Genomic DNA, 17863 nt, shown 5'->3' on the forward strand with positions numbered 1-17863 from the left:
TTGGGTCAGCGCTTGTCAGAGGTCTTTTTCGAGCGGATCTCTGGTGACTTTGCTTGGCTTTTGCCGTTAATTTTACACAGAGAGAAACATAAAGAAAATAAAATAAAAGGTTCTTTAGTGTTTATATATTAATTAATAGAAAAGAGAAAAATGTTCTAAGGAAATACAGCTTTTTAAAAGAGGCTATTATTATTTTTAAGCATATATTAAATTATGAAAAAATGTTTAAATAAAAAAATAATCATTCTATCCCATAGCGGAATCCTAAATTGATTTTGGGCAACTTTTAAACTCTCAACATATTAGATATTATACATATATTTTTTTGAGTGCACCCACGGTTCAATGCAAACGAGAAGCTCTAAGCCAAGCCGAGCTGAATCAGCTACCAGTTTTTTCTCCGCCCAGGGACCATTAAAATGAACAAGTTTCAAAAGCGTTTTCAATGCAAAAGTCTTATCAAAAGTATTTATTTACACAAGCTATATACAATAAATCACCGCGGTCTGATTGATTCGCCACTAATCCTGTTTGGCTGGGTTCTCCTCGCGCTGCTGCCGATGGTGCTTGGCCTCCTTTTTCAGCTTGGACACGTTGCTCCGCAGTTTCCGCTTGAACAGCAGCTCCCGGTTGACCGCCTTCAGGTCGTCCATGCTGCACGTCTTCAGGTTGCGCACCGTGTTGGAGATGAGCTCGTCGGTGATCTCGATCTTGGTGCGGGAAAGCCGCAGCTGCCGGGCATTCCGACGGGCCAGCTCGACGCGGTACAGGAACAGATGATAGCTCACAGTGGGCTTCAGCATCCTTTCGCTCTCCATTGCTGGATTTTCGATTGAGGTTCTGCAGATATTCGCCGGGTGAAAGTGCCGAGTTCCTTTCGCCTTGACTTCTCGTCGCCGAGTGATATCCTCAATCCCTGGTTTCGGTTCTTAAATATCAAACTAAACCCTGGGCTTCGTTACCTGTTTACCTGCGCCGAGCAGACAGGTCACCACAGGTCAGGTCATATCAGGTCAAGTGCTGCTGTCTCCCCTGTAAATATTTGTGCCAAAATATTTCAGGACCTAATCCGCTCTAATCCCCATTTGGATCTTAAGCCTTTGCTCGGTTGACCAGACATTATTACCATTAATGTCAGGAAAAGGGTGAGTGAAACTGAGTTAGGGATTAAATAAATACAGTTGTGCAGCCTGCACGAGCTTGTTAAGAATCCTGGACAGAATATTCTGGTACATTCTGGAGCTCAGAGGAAGAGACTTAAGTATCTGACCAGATGGCTGAGATACTACATATGTGTTTCATTAATAAATATATTTTGGAATGCTTAGCTTGGGAAAAAATAAATAAAGAATATATTTGCGTGTAATGTATACTTAAAATTGTACAAAGAGAAGTACAAATAGAAGCACACTATATTTTCTTAGTAAGACAACCATTGTGATATTATAATGGAAATCTTTCCCATCTCTAATAACATTCTGCTTATGAAAATGGAAAAGCCATTAAATTATTGTTAAATATGTTTGTTAACAAGATGCTTGAGTTAATTTATCACAATGAAGAATATGCTGTGACCATTGTAATAGCTTTTTCCCACCTTATTGCCAGCCATGCATTCCCATAAATTCCTAGCATTATTCCCAAGAACTTGTATTTGTTCGCTGCACTTGGCCCAAAGTAAACCTTTCACCGACCCACCGTTCCACGGAATTCTTGGGGAACCTCAATGGGAACCTCCAGCGTAGAAGTTCTAAAAGAATTTTCAAACCATTTCCAAGTAAACCGGAGACTCGGCACCTGAGTGACATCCACGTAAAGTACGTCGATTTACGAACGCGGCATGTGTGTGTGTGCATTTGCACGGCACTCGGAGATGCGCATGTAAATGTAGATCATTAGCATAACTGCAGTTCCCGAAAGACCAGACTTTTTGCAACAACTTAACTACTTCCAGGTAATTCATAACGAAAGTGCGGGCTCGGGTCGAGGGCCCCTCCAGGTCAGCGATGGCATAAGCCTTTTATAATTGCACTTAGTAGCTGAAATGTAGCGAAAACAAAAGGATTTGAGGACCGGATTAGGAACTTTGGGAAAGACCACGCGCCGGATTAAGCAAATGTCCAGGCATCAGCGTTTTATGGCAGCCATCCCATCCTCCCCGGCCCATTTTCAGTTAGGAGGTAGGGTAATCATCAGGTAGCAGGTAGATTTACGGCCAGGCTAAGGTCACAACGGTGGCCCGGGGGCTGGCTAAAAAGGCCATGCGGGCTAGCAGGCATGTTGACCAACTGCTTTCGACAGCTCGCCGACAGCTTCCAGCTCAACGCGCTCAATGAACTGGGTCTGGAAATGGATTTGGATTCGATCCGATGGCCGGGGCACCGAGTCTGTGCGTGTCGAGGCATATATCCCAACGCATATTAAACCAGACGAGACAATCATAATGATTTCTGTATCCCCATCATCATCCCCATCATCATCGCTGGCGCATCGCAGCTCAAGGGCCTTGCATTTAGCACCCAAATGGGCATTGAATCATCGTTTATTTACCGCCAAAGAATTAACATAAAGTCCGAACCAACTTTCACTGGTCATTGTTATGGCCATAACCATTATTATTCCGGCCTTAATGCAGCTCTATAAATTCCCCGCAAAAGAATTCGTTCGATAAGCCCCAACCAGACAATGCCAAGGGAATTTTCACTTTCCTTTGGTCGTAATTAAGTTGAAATTAACTTGATTCGGTGCTTTTTTTTTCTAGAGCGGGGGGCCGCGTGTCAATTACGTTAAGTGAAATTACAATTACATGAAAAGCATTTTTAAAATCATCTAACCAACCCACATTAAAACGCTTTTATGGCAAAGAGGGGTCAAGCCTAGGTCACAGACATTCGTTCATAAATAAATATTTAACACGCAGTCCTTGAGTCCTTGGTTGTGGGGCTAAAAAAGAGGAGAATGGGTGGAGGATTGCCACTTTGGGACTATATTTATCACTTCATGGCAACTCATTAAATATAAATGTTTTTCATTTGCCGAGAGTTGGGAGGGAATTTATTCAGTTGCAGTGGGTTTGGGTTGAAAGTGGGCTCTTCTTGAGGAATGGTTTAAGTTGAGTGCGATTATCAGGATGCCAAAGCCAAGTAAAGCAATAAAATGTATACTCCTGGAAGAGTTGCAACTGCTCATTGCAAAACAATTTAAATTTTATTAACAAATAATCTTTATTTATTATCTAAAAATCTGTAAATTATACTTTATATACTATTATTTTCATTCATGAATTATATATTTAATTTCTCATTCAATTTATTAGAATATTTTAATTCATGGGTTGGGGAAATTTTTGTACTTCATTCAAAAATGTAGAATATTTTACCAAGCTTATTTCCATTGACAAATAGCCCACCGTCAAGTGCTCTTCACTAGTTAAGCATGGCTCAAAGTGGTCGAACACAATCCGCAGACACTTAGTCACCGTATAATCTTCGCCTTATCCCCATACTTAGTCGTTGGCCAGCTCAGCTGAGACGTCTTTAAGCAAAAGGTCAAGCCATAAACATTTTCCATCCGGCCAAATGCCGCGCAACGCAAACATGACTCAAAGCCAAGAGCCACCCACGCGTGTGTGGGTGCCCAGGTACAGTAGCTTGGCCTGGGATGTCAAGCATTTGGCAGCATTTTCGAGGGATCGAAACTGGAGGGGTGGAAAAGGAGGAAAGGATCTGGTTTTACCGAAGCACTTCAGGTAATTACGCAGCGCACACAAGTCAGCAGGTCAGTCGGTGGACCAACAGGTAACTAAGCGCCCCAGATATAAATAATCCTGGCCAGGCGCAACAGGACATCATTCACGGCTCAAGCTGCCAAGCAGTCACAGCTCGCTCTGTCACTTACAGTTCAACAAGCCTTAGCCAAGCCATAAGATACAATATCTGTGAAATGGAAAGCCAACGTAATGCCAACGCCAACCACCGACGCGGAGTCCGTCCGAGCGTGGGCTATTTGCTGTTCCAGTACCAGAGCGAACTGACCCGCCGTCATGCGGAACCCACGCGGCTGTCCCGCACCAAGATACACATAATCGATGGCCTGGTGTCCCGCACCATCCGCCACATGAAGCACTGCAGCATGGACGATCTGCGGGCCTGCAAGCGGGAGCTCGTCTACAAGGAGCAGCTACGTGATCAGCTCAGGAACATGCGACGCAAGCGGTCCTCCTCCGCCAGCAACAGCAAAAACACAGACAGTTCCTCGGAGAATACCGCCCCCGTTGTGAGTGTCAAGGCGCCGAGTACTCCACCTAAGCCCCGCTCCTCCACCGGCCGATCCTCCAAAATGGACATCTTCGGGCCGGAGATCTTCGTCTAAGTCAAACTCACTCTATTGCAATTTTAAATTCTTTAGTTACCCACTACATTTTACCTTAATTGTTGACGATTAAAAATCAGAGAACAAGATATTGTATATAAGAAAAAAATGTAAAAAAAAAATTGAAAACAAAATAAAGAAATTTAAACTAAACTAACCAGTCTTCTTATTTTTATTTTTCGGTGCGTAAAAAGAGTTCTACTAGGGGAAAATATATTTTGTTCTTTAATTTATTATATAAAAACCAAACCTTCACTCATTCTACTAATCTAGAACTTGATTTTTTTCTATTTAAATTTTTTAGTCATTAAGATTTAGGTCATAAAACCCAAAAAGTTTTTCACAAGACCACTTTTAAAAGTTAAACTCTATTTGAATTGAACTCAATCAATGGCTAATCAGTTTGAATGCCAGGAATTCACGATTAAAAACCAATAATCCCCTAAAATTCGAAACCAAACTCACTGAAATAAAACGGGCAATTACACAAAAATGTCAATTGTCGGCGCATTTGTTGTAGGAGTGGAAATTCCTGTTCTGTAAGCCTGTTTTTGGCTCTGTTTTAGCCAGCTTAGCTAGCCAGGGCTAAAATGTGTGCCGCGAAATGCCAGGCCCGAACTGTGGGGCTCAAGAGTCAAGAGTTCCCACGAAGCAGCTTCGATCCATTGAAAATTGGCCACCACTCACCGATCTGTGATAGATGCGTCCGACCGACCGAGAGAGCCGAGGAAACGAGAAAACCAGGCAGACGGGCCAAGAATGCGGTTTAAAGTTCAATCGTGCAGCAAGTGTTATTTGGGGGTTCGCAGAAAAGAAGGAACACAGATCTCTGTTCGGGGGAAAAAAACGTGAGCTGCGATGATCTAACCGAAGCTTTCTTCGTTGACCGAAACAGAAGTTGTGAACCTGCTGCTATGTAAATTGTCATCCGGAGAAATGTATACTAATGAATATTTTAACCAAATCAAGTTCAGAAGAGCAGTTCTGACGTTTTCACAATTCTCCTCATTAGCTTTGTGCTCATCGGGGCACATTATCTGTAGTTTTCTCGTTTGTTAGATGCATTTGCTTTACCTTTTCTGGTTTGGTCGGGGCCCGAATTAAACGTTGAAATATTCCACTTGCTGTACAAATTTGTTGCTTTCTATTTGCATACCGCTGGGTACAATAAATTATGAGCACAATGTTAACAGACGAACAAATAGAGGAAGAACGCACACTCCGAGTGACGTTTCTCCGCCCTTATCGAACACTCTTTTTTCCTTCAATTTCTTTTTATTTACTTCGCTGGCTTATTTTTCGGCAAACACTTTTGAGTGAAATGCAGCTGCTGCTCTGGTTGTAACTGTAGTTTAGACACAAACACGTTTTCTTGCGGCCTGCCCAGTGTAATTACGGCAAAAGGCTATTTTAAGGCCCCGCGTTCGACCAAAAACAACGAAAGCCGAAACGAAAGAAACGAAAAGCCGATAAATGCAATCCGCTGGGCAAATGCAACGCGGCGAAATGGAACGAAAAGCGAGTCGAAAAGCTAAAAAGGCCAAAATGCAAATGGTAACACGCACACCGCACTCCACCACAGCACACACACTCACTCGCACACAAAACGTTCGTTCTTCGGCGAAGAAGAATCGTGTTTATAGACTTGGTTGGATCGTGGATACGTATCCAACGGATCGCCTCGCGTTTCGAGCTGCACGACGGTTCACTGACGAATGACCAAAAAGTTTCAGCTGCCGGACAGCTTGAAGTTCGAAAGCCCGCCGCTCCGAGTTCGAAAAGCGAGCAGATCGTGTGCGCTCTTTCGCTGCGGAAAGAGATCTCACGGTTCTTCGTCTCCGGAGATCGCAAGTTCGTTGCCTCAGTCTTTCGTTTTTCCTCGTTTTTTCTTGTTTATTTGTTTTTTTTTTGGGCTTAGAATCTGTGGTCGGCTGTTGCCATTGACTTATTGTCCAAAAATAACTGTTTTCTGCATTGTGTGTGTTAGGGGGGGGGGGGAGCGAAAGAGACAGCAGATGATCGATTTTTTGATGACACACTTAGCCGGAAGATTTGTGTTTTCGGGTGTTGTTGCTCGATCTTCTGGATCGCCTAATCTCTGGCTCTCCAATTCGGCTTTAACTTTCGCTAACCGCCGCTCGCATTGGCTCAAAGACTTTTACTCTCTAGCCCAGCGCAATTACGATCGCCGCTCTCACTGCTCTCACTCGGAGCCTTGTCTTCGGGTTTTAGCTCTGAATTCGCTCTGTTTACTCCACAAATTACCGCCTAGTGCTGGCTCACTCACTCGCGGGGCGACTCAGTGACGCTTCGGCTTTTTCGGTCTTACCAACTTCGAATGACTTCTTAACGGTTCGCTACTTAATGCCTCGTTTTTCGTACACTGAGGGAAATTTCAACATAGTTGCTAATAATAACATCATATTATATTTGTTTAAAATATTTAGTTCTTTGAGTTGTAATTAATTAATTTTGCTTCTCATTTATGTATGCATTAAAATGTTGCATTTTAAAGATTTAAATAAATAAATGTCTTCAAAAATTCTGTAAAATAAAACATTCAGCATTAAATAATGTTAGAATTTTTATATTCCAGTTATTTTTATTATAAAAGCCTGTTTTAAATAATTATAAATTTGTTTGAAATATTTGTAAGACTTTTTGATATTATTATTATTTCTTAATAACAAAACCTCGTATCTTAATTAAACAAAGCAGACAGCTTGTTTAAATACGAAATATTTATTTGTCAAGCTTAAATTATAAAATGTAGTAAACAAAAACTTTTGTAAATAGGAAAAAACCGTATTTTACATTCAGCACTTTGTAATTTTAAACTTTCAGACACTTTCTGTATTGGTGTACTATCAATAAAGATTTGTTTGTTACTTCCAAGAACTTTACGACTTATTTTCACAAGTTTTTCTCCGTGTGGCAGTTAGTTTTTTGTCATTGTTGCGGCTCTCACTGAGGGCCTTCAACCCGCTGCCCCCTGGAATTGCAGCTGTTATTGTCATTTTGCCTTTGGCAGCAGCTTCACCTCAACTTAGTTCAGTTCAGCTCGGTGCGCTTGAGCGTGAATTTCTGTGGTTTCCAGGCGATTCTTTTGGATACCATAACGCTCCTCCTCGCCTCCTCCTTTGGCCATTATCGGCATTGTCATCGTTGTCGTTATTGCCGGCGCTTTTTGCTTTTTGCGATTTTTCCTCGGCTATTCGCAGTTTTTCCTGCTCTGTGCCTTCCACGCTTGTAGGGCTGCTCTGCCGCCAGATCTGCCGTATAACTATACCTATGTATACCCATGTATATGCCACAACTGAAACCGCAGCAGTTGGCCGCCGATATGATCTGATTTATTGTAGTTTCCCGACTGCTTGTTGTTGCCACCGCCTGTTAAAATATTTATTTACAATTTTCACAATTGGCATTTCAGTTCAGCGAGCTTGTCTCCGATTGTTTGATTGCATTGTTGCCATTGTTATTGTTGCTGTCGCTTTTGCTGCAGACTGTTGCCCCACTTTTACTTATGCACATAAATAATTAGAGTATTTATGTTGTAAACTGCTTGATAACAGCATTTGCATCGTTAGCCAAGTTGGCAGAAGTGTGCTCCAAGTTTTGGGGGGCCCTGTGTGTGTTTATTTTAATTTGCCGAATGTGTTTCCAATTTCCGTTCTTCGGCATTAGGTACCAGAAGTGCCTGCAGAGGTAGAACAATGCAGTAGTAATTGTTCGTATTACAATTTATTTAGATTCAGATATCAATTTTTTTTAAATAGACCAATTTGTTACGACACTGAAATAATACTTCTTTATAATATTTACACATTATGCTTTTTAGTATTTTTTATTTTAAAGTTCTAGCTAATAAATTAGTAGTAAAATTTACATATTTGTATCTCACTAAAATTAAAAATATTTATCTATATATTTAAGATATTCATTACCATAATTCCATTGACTATGATATTGAACTAATGTAATATTAAAACCTATAGCTTAAAAGATATTTATTTATTTATGCTCCATATTTAATAATATTTCTTTATTCCGGAGATCACTGTACCATCGTCAATCCACAAACTCTAGCGCCGTCATCTAATTAGCGGGCTGTTTTGGAACTGGCAAATACGAATTTCTTCTGCATACTTTTCGGCGGCTGAATATAAAGTAATTGCGATCTCGCATGCGAGTTTTTCCTTATTTCGCTGGCAGAATCAACTCCAAGCGCTTTTCCGTTTTTCCTAGCAATAATTTGTTGGTCTTTGGCACCGCATGAGTTCTTAATTAGCCCGCAATGAGTTGTCGATACGCCATTTGCGAGTACATGAAATTCGGTTTGGTTTGGCCCTGCCCTGACTAACAATTTCGGCTTGTTTAATTGGGGCCCTCCCTTGCCTCCTCAAAAGTGTTCTTTCGGTTTGAGTTGCTCTCTAATTGCATTTTCCAACGATGCCAAACGATTTTGTGTACTCATCTAATGGCGGAAAGGGTGCTGACACTGTGCAGCAGGCAAAGGGTTGGCTTGGAGTGCCACCGAGACAGATAATAAGCCGCTTGCCAGGCTGTCGTTAATTTGTGGGTGGCCCGAAACCAGCACAATTATCTGGCATGTGAGGAAAATTATAGGGGTCCGTTAATTGGCCGGAGGTGTTGGCCTGTTAACTGCCACAATTAAAATCAATGCCACGGCGACCCAAATCCGCAAGGCGACCGAGAGCCCATCAGGGGCTGAATAAACGTTCCCACTGTTCCATAATCAGTGCGGTTAGCTTTGGCAGGAGCTACTTGTGGCCAAGCCAACTAGTTAGAATGTGTTCCGCTTAACTTAAAATTTAGTAAATATATTTTTAAATTTGTTTCCACCTTTGTTTCCCATACTCAATTTTGGCTAATCAATAGATAGAATAGATAAAACGTACAACTCTGCAATGAAAAATGGTTTCAGGATCATAGTTTCATAAAAAAGTATTACAATTCCTTAGAAATACTGTTTAGCAGATTCAAATAAATGCTAAATTAAAGAAGGCTTTGTTGGTGAAGTCACTTTGATTTAAGATCACATAGGAATTCGGCTCATTTCCAAGCACACACTTCCAACATCCAGCCCCCTTTTTCTCTACATTATAACTTCCAATTGTCCGGTCCAACATGGCGCTCGTTTTTGGCGTGGAGAAGAAGACGGTGCCCAACTACATGAAGTACGTGATGGGCGGAACCTCGGGCATGCTGGCCACCTGCATTGTCCAGCCGATGGATCTCCTCAAGACCCGCATGCAGATCTCCGGTACCCTGGGGACTCGCGAGTACAAGAGCTCGTACGAGGTTCTATCGAAGGTGCTCAAGAACGAGGGTGTGTTGTCCCTATACAATGGACTGAGTGCCGGGTTGGTGAGACAGGCCACCTACACCACGGCCAGGATGGGCGTTTACCAGATGGAGTTGGACTGGTATCGCAAGAACTACGAGAACGACCCTTCTGTGGTGGCCACCATGACCATGGGCATTGGCGCCGGTGCTTTTGGAGCCTTCTTCGGGAATCCAGCGGAAGTGGCCCTCATCCGGATGATGTCCGATAACCGTTTGATGCCCGAGGACAGACGTAACTACAAGAATGTGGGCGACGCCTTCGTGAGAATTGTGAGGGATGAGGGCGTGGTGGCTCTCTGGAGGGGATGCCTGCCCACTGTGGGTCGCGCCATGGTTATCAATATGGTGCAGCTGGGCTCCTACTCCCTGATGAAGGACCAGTTCCGTGGGTATCTAAATGAGGGAATACCCCTGCACCTGAGCGCCGCCTTGATGTCTGGATTGCTGACCACCCTGGCCTCCATGCCGCTGGACTTGGCCAAAACACGCATCCAGCAGATGAGAGTGATCGAGGGCAAGCCGGAGTACAGTGGCACCGTCGATGTCCTGAAGAAGGTGCTGATGAACGAGGGAGCCTTTGCCATGTGGAAGGGATTCACGCCGTACCTGATTCGCATGGGTCCTCACACTATCTTTTCCTTCGTCTTCCTGGAGCAAATGAACAAGGCATACAAAAAGCACGTGCTCGGTGATGAACAATCCGATCCGGCACACTAGTAATAGTATATCTTTTCCATCCCCAAAAAAATTGAAATTGTTTCGATATATAGCGCGTATGTTCTATAAAATAGCTATTCCTATCTTATATACAAAAAAACTGGGTTTTCAAATGTATAATAAAATAATGGTGGTCTCATGCATAAGTTTATTACTCGGGGTGGTTTAAAAATAAAAAAAAAACAACTATTAATCGATAAATGTAAATATTGTACTACAGTTTTATCTAATACCTCGGCACACAAAAAAATTCGGACCAGAACATCGTAGGAGGCTAAAGATAACTATCACTGTGATATATAAAAAGGTCATTCTTAGCCTTTGAAATAACTTTCGGCTTACATTTTCCAAAATTCGAATTTTTCAGCTTAAATGTGTTTTTCTTCGTACCTCCGCCATGTATTCCACTGTTGAGAAAAAGTCCATTCCCGGCTACATGATGTACATCAATGGCGGTCTGGCCGGGATGATGGGCACCTGCATTGTGCAACCACTGGACTTGGTGAAGACCAGGATGCAGATCTCGGCCGCCACGGGCGAGTACAAGAGCTCGCTGGATTGCCTGGTAAAGACCTTCAAAAGAGAGGGTATTCTAGCCTTGTACAATGGACTGAGTGCGGGGTTAATGCGACAGGCCACGTATACGACAGCTCGCATGGGATTCTACCAGATGGAGAACGAGGCGTACCGCAAGCACTTCAATGAGTCGCCAACCGTTTTGGCCAGCATGGGCATGGGCATCTTGGCCGGTGCCTTTGGGGCCATGTTTGGCAATCCAGCGGAGGTGGCCCTCATCCGAATGATGTCCGACAACCGGTTACCGCCGGCCGAGAGGCGTAACTACAAGAATGTGGGCCATGCCTTCGCCAGGATCGTCAAGGACGAGGGCGTGCCGGCGCTCTGGCGCGGATGCATGCCCACTGTGGGTCGCGCCATGGTCGTGAATATGGTCCAGCTGGCCTCATATTCCCAGCTTAAGAACGCCTTCTCCCAGTACTTCTCGGGTCTCGCCCTTCACATCTCGGCCGCCATGATGTCGGGTCTGTTGACCACCATTGCCTCCATGCCGCTGGACATGGCCAAGACACGCATCCAACAGCAGAAGTCCGGCGAGTACAAGGGCACCATGGATGTCCTGTTTAAGGTCTCCAAGAACGAGGGCGTCACCGCCCTGTGGAAGGGCTTTACACCCTACCTGTGTCGCATTGGGCCGCACACTGTGTTCGCGTTCATATTTCTGGAACAACTCACCAAGGCCTACAACCGCTTTGTGCTCGGCGACTACTCCGAATCCAATATCTAGGTCCTAAATTGTCAAGTATCCCTAAGTGGAAGTTCCTTTACAAATTTCCAGAGTACCCAAAACAGCGTAATACTTGTTTTAAAGTTGCCAAAATCATTTTATGACCTACAAACACTCCGATTTTATTGAAATATTGTTGTACGGAGATTTAGGTTTCAAATTTTTGGCAGGATCCTTTCTGTTTTCCTTTAATTAGTGTTAGGACACCATGTACAATGTTCCATATAAATATATTGAATTTGAACTTAATTATATGATATGTTTCTTTTTAATTTAGGATATAGTAAATTTAGATTATTCTGATTATAATCGATTAACTTTGTGGACATAATTTCTTTAATTTATATTTATGTTAGTTTTTTATTTTTGTTTTTAATTAATATTTTCGTAAGAGTTTTTTTTAAATAAAATTTTACAAGGCGAAGAAAACCCATTTAATTAGGGTAAAGGATTAATGAAGATGATCTGATATGATATTTGTAATCTCTCAGTTCTTAAAAACTTGTATTGCACAATCTGGCGTTTTTCTCGCATGCTACAAGTGATACCCGGTCCGGATCCATCCGTCCCGCTCCGACGATCAGCTGGGCTTTGTTTTCCGTGGGCTTTGTGGCGCTTATCAGTCCGCCGATCAGCCGGTCCGGTAATCTGGCCGAGTCAGTTGCGTTCCTACGTTGCGATCGAGCGGTTCGCGAGCGGTACGGCTACGGTTGATATAGTCAGTCGGGCGTGCGGATCAGATCGGAACGGATCGCGGCTCCTTGCATCTGATATATATCTTCTGGCAGCGAGCTGAGCAAAGCCGTTCGACGTCTCTCAATTGAAGCCACTTAAGTTCGCCGGCGGAGATGTTGTGAAGGAAATCTCTCACTTGGGCCTGGGATGAATCAACCGCTGAGTTCATGTCGCGGAAGTGTTAATTTAGCGTTCAAATACGACTTGTAGAGATCGCCCCGTACAAGTGCCATCTGAAAGTGCTCTTTGTGTGCCGCATAAATCGTGCCCGTCCCGCTGTCCAAATACAAAAAATAAATATAATAAAAGTATGCAAATGAAATTATGTGTGCGCTACCTTACGAGATAGACACATAAATCGGTAATTAAGTGATAATCATTTATGGTGTGAATTGGGCCGGACACTGGCGAACCTTTGGGCGCTGTAAGCCGGCGGAACCACTCCTCACAGGTGAGCCGGCCGATAAGAATCTGTGTCTATCTCGATTTTATGGCAGCACAGTGGGCACTCCACCAGATTGTGGCGATAGCGCAGAGGGGCTTTATCGCTGACGCCTTCGATCGAGAATGATTGATTGATTGCCTGAATCTCGAGAAAATTTACGAACGGTTCATTGAGTGCCATGTGAATTTGTCATAAAGTCTGGGACGCTTTTAGATTGAGTTATGGAAACCGCTGGTTCATTATAATCGGTACTAATAAAGTTCATGGGCATGTTCCACTGTGACAATGTTTGTGGTAGAGAGAAGAAAAACGATGCCGACACAAAAGAATGTATCTAATTTAAACAGGGAACCCAGTTTAAAGATATTCAACCATTTCTTGGCATATCTTTTAAAATTGTATAATACATTCATAATAATAAAATAAAATATAATAGGAAGAGAATGTTTACCTCACTTGTTATTTGAAATCGTTAGATCTTTATCTCATCCCGTTCCAAAAATTCTAAAACTGCATCCCTTGTTTTACTCTTGTGGAGATATCTCGCTGTCGCAATCCTCCTGAGCCTTCTTTCACATTTTTCTTGATTACAATAATGACCTCATAAATCAGTATGTATGCAGATGAAAGTAGCTTATCTCGTAGTTTATCTACTTGCATGCTAAACACTCGCAGTAAACTGCAATTTTCCCAGTCGTCCGATTTGACACTTCGATTACCGCTGAGGGAAAACATCTGAATGCCAGGTAATTGCTGTTTTTGTCTGTTGGGGAGTTGTCTACTGGGTAGGGGTGTAAATTATTTGGCATTTATCATCTGAATCTCAGATTACCCCCACAGTGCTTGTGCATATTTACCCCAGATAGCACGAAGATAATGACGCGCAAGGTTTTGCTCCAGTTCTATTTAATTATTCCATGTTGACTTTTTCTTAGGCCAATTGAAAGTGGCTCATGTTTGCTAGGAATAGCAATTACCAAAAGCTGGGAATTGATACACAATAATATTGGAGAGCAAATAATAATCAGTTTTTAATAATTTCCCAAAGCTAACTTTCAAAAAAATGTTCACTTATATTAGTAGCAACTCTTGAATATAGAATGCCATAATTAAATTTAAATTTAATTAAAATTCCCTGTCAATCTAATTACTCTCCTACCGTTTGAACTCTATTTGCTTTCCATGTATATTCATTCATTTTCATCCATCGCTTTGTGGCAAAGACGGCCCAAACGATTTGTCGGTTTTATTTGAACTAGAAATTCTAATTAGCTTCATGTTGTCTGCATATTAATTTGTCAACAAATGACTGAAAACAAACAATGAGTAGCAGCTAGCACGATCCACTTGGCATTTGAATTTTTTTTTACCGATTTGCTGTTTGTTTAAAATTTTAATTGGAATCAAGCGGCAGAAATCAAATTAAAATGCAATCACCCTTCCGAACGAAACGCAGTAATGTAGTTAATAATTGGCCAAAGCGATTAATGAGTGGCGAATTGGTAGAGCAAACCTAAAAATGTCAACAAAAAACTGAACGCGGTTGACGCTGTGACAATACAAAAATAAAGCTACATATAAAGTGACAAATTAAATATCACAATAATCGAATTAAGTGAGGTGAGCAGATTATCTTTTTGCTGGTCGACAATTTGATACTTTTTGTTATGTTATTATAAAAACTGTAATTACATAAAGATTTAAATTGAAAAAATATTTATAAATAATTTGATAAAATTAAAAATAATTAGTATTGTTATTAAATTTTTAAGAAGTGCCAAGTGCCTTACAATTTTGGATTTTACTGTACAACTTTAAGCTAATTATACAGGTGACACACCCTTCAGCACTTTAATAAATGATTAAGTGTAGATACCAAAGCATGTGCTCAACTTCAAAAGCAAATTGAGTGGAACTAATTCGTGTTTAAAAGGTGTAACTGTTGAGTATCTTGTCACAGTGATTGTACTCGGTTTTACACTTTTCAGTTGGTGCTTTGCAAATTGAAATGACAAAGCTTGGGGCAGACGGTGGGCACACGTCTGCTGGTATTCGTGTATATCTGTGAGTCCGTGTCAAGTCATTACCATAGCCTATAACGGGCAGACAAAACCGCACGTGATCTAAGTCCCCCAGTTGGTGTTGTTAGTGCTAGTGAAACACCCGCACACACAACTGCATCCATAACTGGTTTAATAAGCTCGACGTCGCTGGTTTCGATCACATGACAACAAGATCAGTGGTTGGTGCTCAGGCGGGCTTTTTATATGCTTTCGAGCCTCGAATGCAATTAACTAATAAGCAAATTAACGAATGCCTCTAATGAATTCACAGACATAAAAAAACCCATCTCAGAGAAAGCACGCGAAAGCCGGGGTCAAAGGTCAATCGCCAATTTTTCGTTTGACCGAGCCGCGCAAATCCAACACATGTCATCGTTTATGACAAAAGAGACAAGCATAATACTGATGTATGAGTATATTTAACAAGGGTGTAGTGAGAAAAATTTATAGATAAAACCCTTACAAATTAATTATTTAAAAAAAAATTATTAAATTAAATTTCTAAAAAAAACAACCTTTGGATGCTCTAACCTCTGCGCACTGACCGTTAAATCAGATTCTTCTTTGTTTTTCCATTTTCATCTTTACATTTCTTCAAGAACAATTTCAGCTCATTCTGGTTTTTAGAAATAAATTCGTGCTTACTTTAAGAACATCTTTACTTGATCTAACTTTAAGTCAAATATCAACTTCATTTAGGTGGTTTATGATTGTATATTGAGAACATTTCTTACTAAACTAGTTTTTAAGAACTAATTCAACTTAATTCAAGTACTTTGAGAACACATGAAACTGAAAAAATGTCGTTCTATTATTTAGAACATTTTAAACTTAGATGAGAACGTCAGAACTCTCTCTGTGTAGAGTTCTTAAAACCAATATTTTATTCCCCAAGTTATTCTGCCAGTGTGCGAATATATTTGCCCTCCCATTGATGGGCAGCAGATAAGCCGCAGCAGCGACAAAACAGAACTGCGGCTGTCATCTGGACGGATCTTGGGACACAGCCTTTATCGTGGCTGCCCAGATGCGTACACACTCGTGCATGGCCACAATTTGTCTACGACGGAACGCGAGAGTTGCAATTTTCGAATTAAGACAATTGCCACACGAATTACGGAGCCGAGATGCCCCGTCTAGATTCGCGACCCATGGCATCTGCCCCGGAGTCTCGCTTCTCCTCGCCGTGCACAAAATCAATGCCAAAAGTAATGCAAATTTTGTGACAGACTCTTTTTTCGTGCAGCCTTGCCGGGCGGCTGCCCAAAAATAAATTGAATTTTAAATGAGCGGCAAAAACCTGAGCTAAAGTCATCAAATATTTAGATAACACTGGGGACTGCGGGCCCAAGGCTAGACATGAGATATGAGAGGACATCGGACGGCAAGATGCCCTAAAAGAAATGTCATGGTAATTTGACAATAAAGAAGAAAATATAATAATACAAATCAAATTTCAATGTGAACATTGAGATTATTTTATCATTTTTCCTTTATATAAAAACGTAAACAAAATTTCGGAAAGAGTAGATTATTGAAACAAATGTAATTTCAGGCTCATACCAAGAATATCTTTGAGATGTTACTTATTTTTTGCTAGTCCATTGTACCCTGAGTAAGCTGTAGCGCAGCTTTTAAAGGGTAACCAAACAAATCTGAGGAACCCAAGTCCCTGGCCTTTTGTCTTCCACCTCGGCAGAATCTCAGCGCAAACACCCAACAGATACGGATACTTTGTCGCCGGGAACATCGCCTCAGATGTGCGGCAGATCGGCGGTAATTTTCCAATTGACGCCTATTACGGTTAATCGTAGCAGTGACCCAAGTCCGGGCCGAACTTAAACTAATAATGTGCCCAGTTTAATGGCCAAGCCGCAGCAAATCGCCCGGTCAATCCGAGGCACACCCCAGTACCCCCTCCTAAGTCGGCACCCACTACATAACCGCCACAAGACCGCACGACAGCGTTGTCTCGAATACTGTATGTCACCACCTACTCTGCTAACCACTCCGCACCAATGTGTATCTACACGGGAAAAAAATATAGGTATACTCCCAAGATATCACTATCTTTATAATAATTTATTTGGTCTGAGAAGCTCTGATAAAAAAGGGGTTCTGAAATAATATACGATAAAAATGAATCATTTAATGTACATTTTAGAGAGTGCATATCAAATTCCTAGGTATTCTAAAACACAAGAACATTTTTTTCTTTAATACTTGCATATAATTTCATACTTTTAAAAATTCTGAATGCCAGTTTTATTTTTTATCTATCTATAATCATTATGACCAATGAAAACCTAAATTATTATTTCCAATGTGATATTGATATACACTACTCTATAATTTGTCCATAAGAAAAAATCGATTTTGGTACGAAATATCATTCTGGTTAAACAACCTCACACTTTCTCTCGGTGCACGGCTGGTTCTACTGTTGTTCCTGGTGCTTAGCACGCTAACTAACTAGCAGCCGTCGTCGCTGCCGGCGTCGTTGCTTTAACTTTTCGTCGCTGGAATTAGTCGCACCGCGTAGGTCGAGGCAAGTGGATTAAATGGCGACGAAAGAGAGCAAGACAGTGGTGGCTGTTGTCCCAGTCCTGGCTCACAAATGGAGTATTCATTATCCTGGGACAGGCAATTAGCACGTCGCCAGTGAAACGGGTCAATTCGGACTCAAAGGATGCGCACTGACATTGCTCATACGACGCGTTGGCCGGCTGTCGAATCTCGTTTAATCAAGAGACCTTCTGGGGATCGTAGGACCGGGGAATCGGGGGTCCTTAACCGGATCTCGGTGTCTGTGTCCTGTTTATGGCTTTTCCGGTCCGGTGTGTGCGTGTGTGCGTGTGT

The 17863-nt window shown here is 41.9% G+C and overlaps 5 protein-coding genes across 5 annotated transcripts in view; 4 read left to right on the forward strand and 1 right to left on the reverse strand.

The window, feature by feature from the left end:
* Nucleotides 1-443: 443 nt before the first annotated feature.
* Nucleotides 444-1374, reverse strand: LOC108035193 (uncharacterized). Its single transcript, XM_050886704.1, has 2 exons — nucleotides 971-1374; nucleotides 444-916 (listed from the first exon to the last, which is right to left on the reverse strand). Exon 2 carries the CDS (start codon nucleotides 816-818, stop codon nucleotides 522-524), a length of 297 nt encoding a protein of 98 aa, XP_050742661.1. The 5' UTR covers nucleotides 819-916; nucleotides 971-1374; the 3' UTR covers nucleotides 444-521.
* Nucleotides 1375-3646: 2272 nt separating this feature from the next.
* LOC108035190 (uncharacterized) lies at nucleotides 3647-4524 on the forward strand. The gene has a single exon (XM_017110680.3). It carries the CDS (start codon nucleotides 3943-3945, stop codon nucleotides 4369-4371), a length of 429 nt encoding a protein of 142 aa, XP_016966169.1. The 5' UTR covers nucleotides 3647-3942; the 3' UTR covers nucleotides 4372-4524.
* Nucleotides 4525-9421: 4897 nt separating this feature from the next.
* Nucleotides 9422-10597, forward strand: LOC108034637 (mitochondrial 2-oxoglutarate/malate carrier protein). The gene has a single exon (XM_017109575.3). It carries the CDS (start codon nucleotides 9523-9525, stop codon nucleotides 10456-10458), a length of 936 nt encoding a protein of 311 aa, XP_016965064.1. The 5' UTR covers nucleotides 9422-9522; the 3' UTR covers nucleotides 10459-10597.
* A 132-nt stretch (nucleotides 10598-10729) lies between these two features.
* LOC108034635 (mitochondrial 2-oxoglutarate/malate carrier protein) lies at nucleotides 10730-12010 on the forward strand. The gene has a single exon (XM_017109572.3). It carries the CDS (start codon nucleotides 10856-10858, stop codon nucleotides 11759-11761), a length of 906 nt encoding a protein of 301 aa, XP_016965061.1. The 5' UTR covers nucleotides 10730-10855; the 3' UTR covers nucleotides 11762-12010.
* A 406-nt stretch (nucleotides 12011-12416) lies between these two features.
* LOC108035043 (axotactin) overlaps nucleotides 12417-17863 on the forward strand; it is a 72363-nt gene continuing 66916 nt past the window's right edge. The window contains exon 1 of the mRNA XM_050886707.1: nucleotides 12417-12947. The gene's annotated coding sequence lies outside the window, so the exon portion shown is untranslated. The remainder of the gene's footprint in view (nucleotides 12948-17863) is intronic.

The sequence above is a fragment of the Drosophila biarmipes genome, chromosome 3L (assembly GCF_025231255.1).
Source record: "Drosophila biarmipes strain raj3 chromosome 3L, RU_DBia_V1.1, whole genome shotgun sequence".
NCBI lineage: Eukaryota > Metazoa > Arthropoda > Insecta > Diptera > Drosophilidae > Drosophila > Drosophila biarmipes.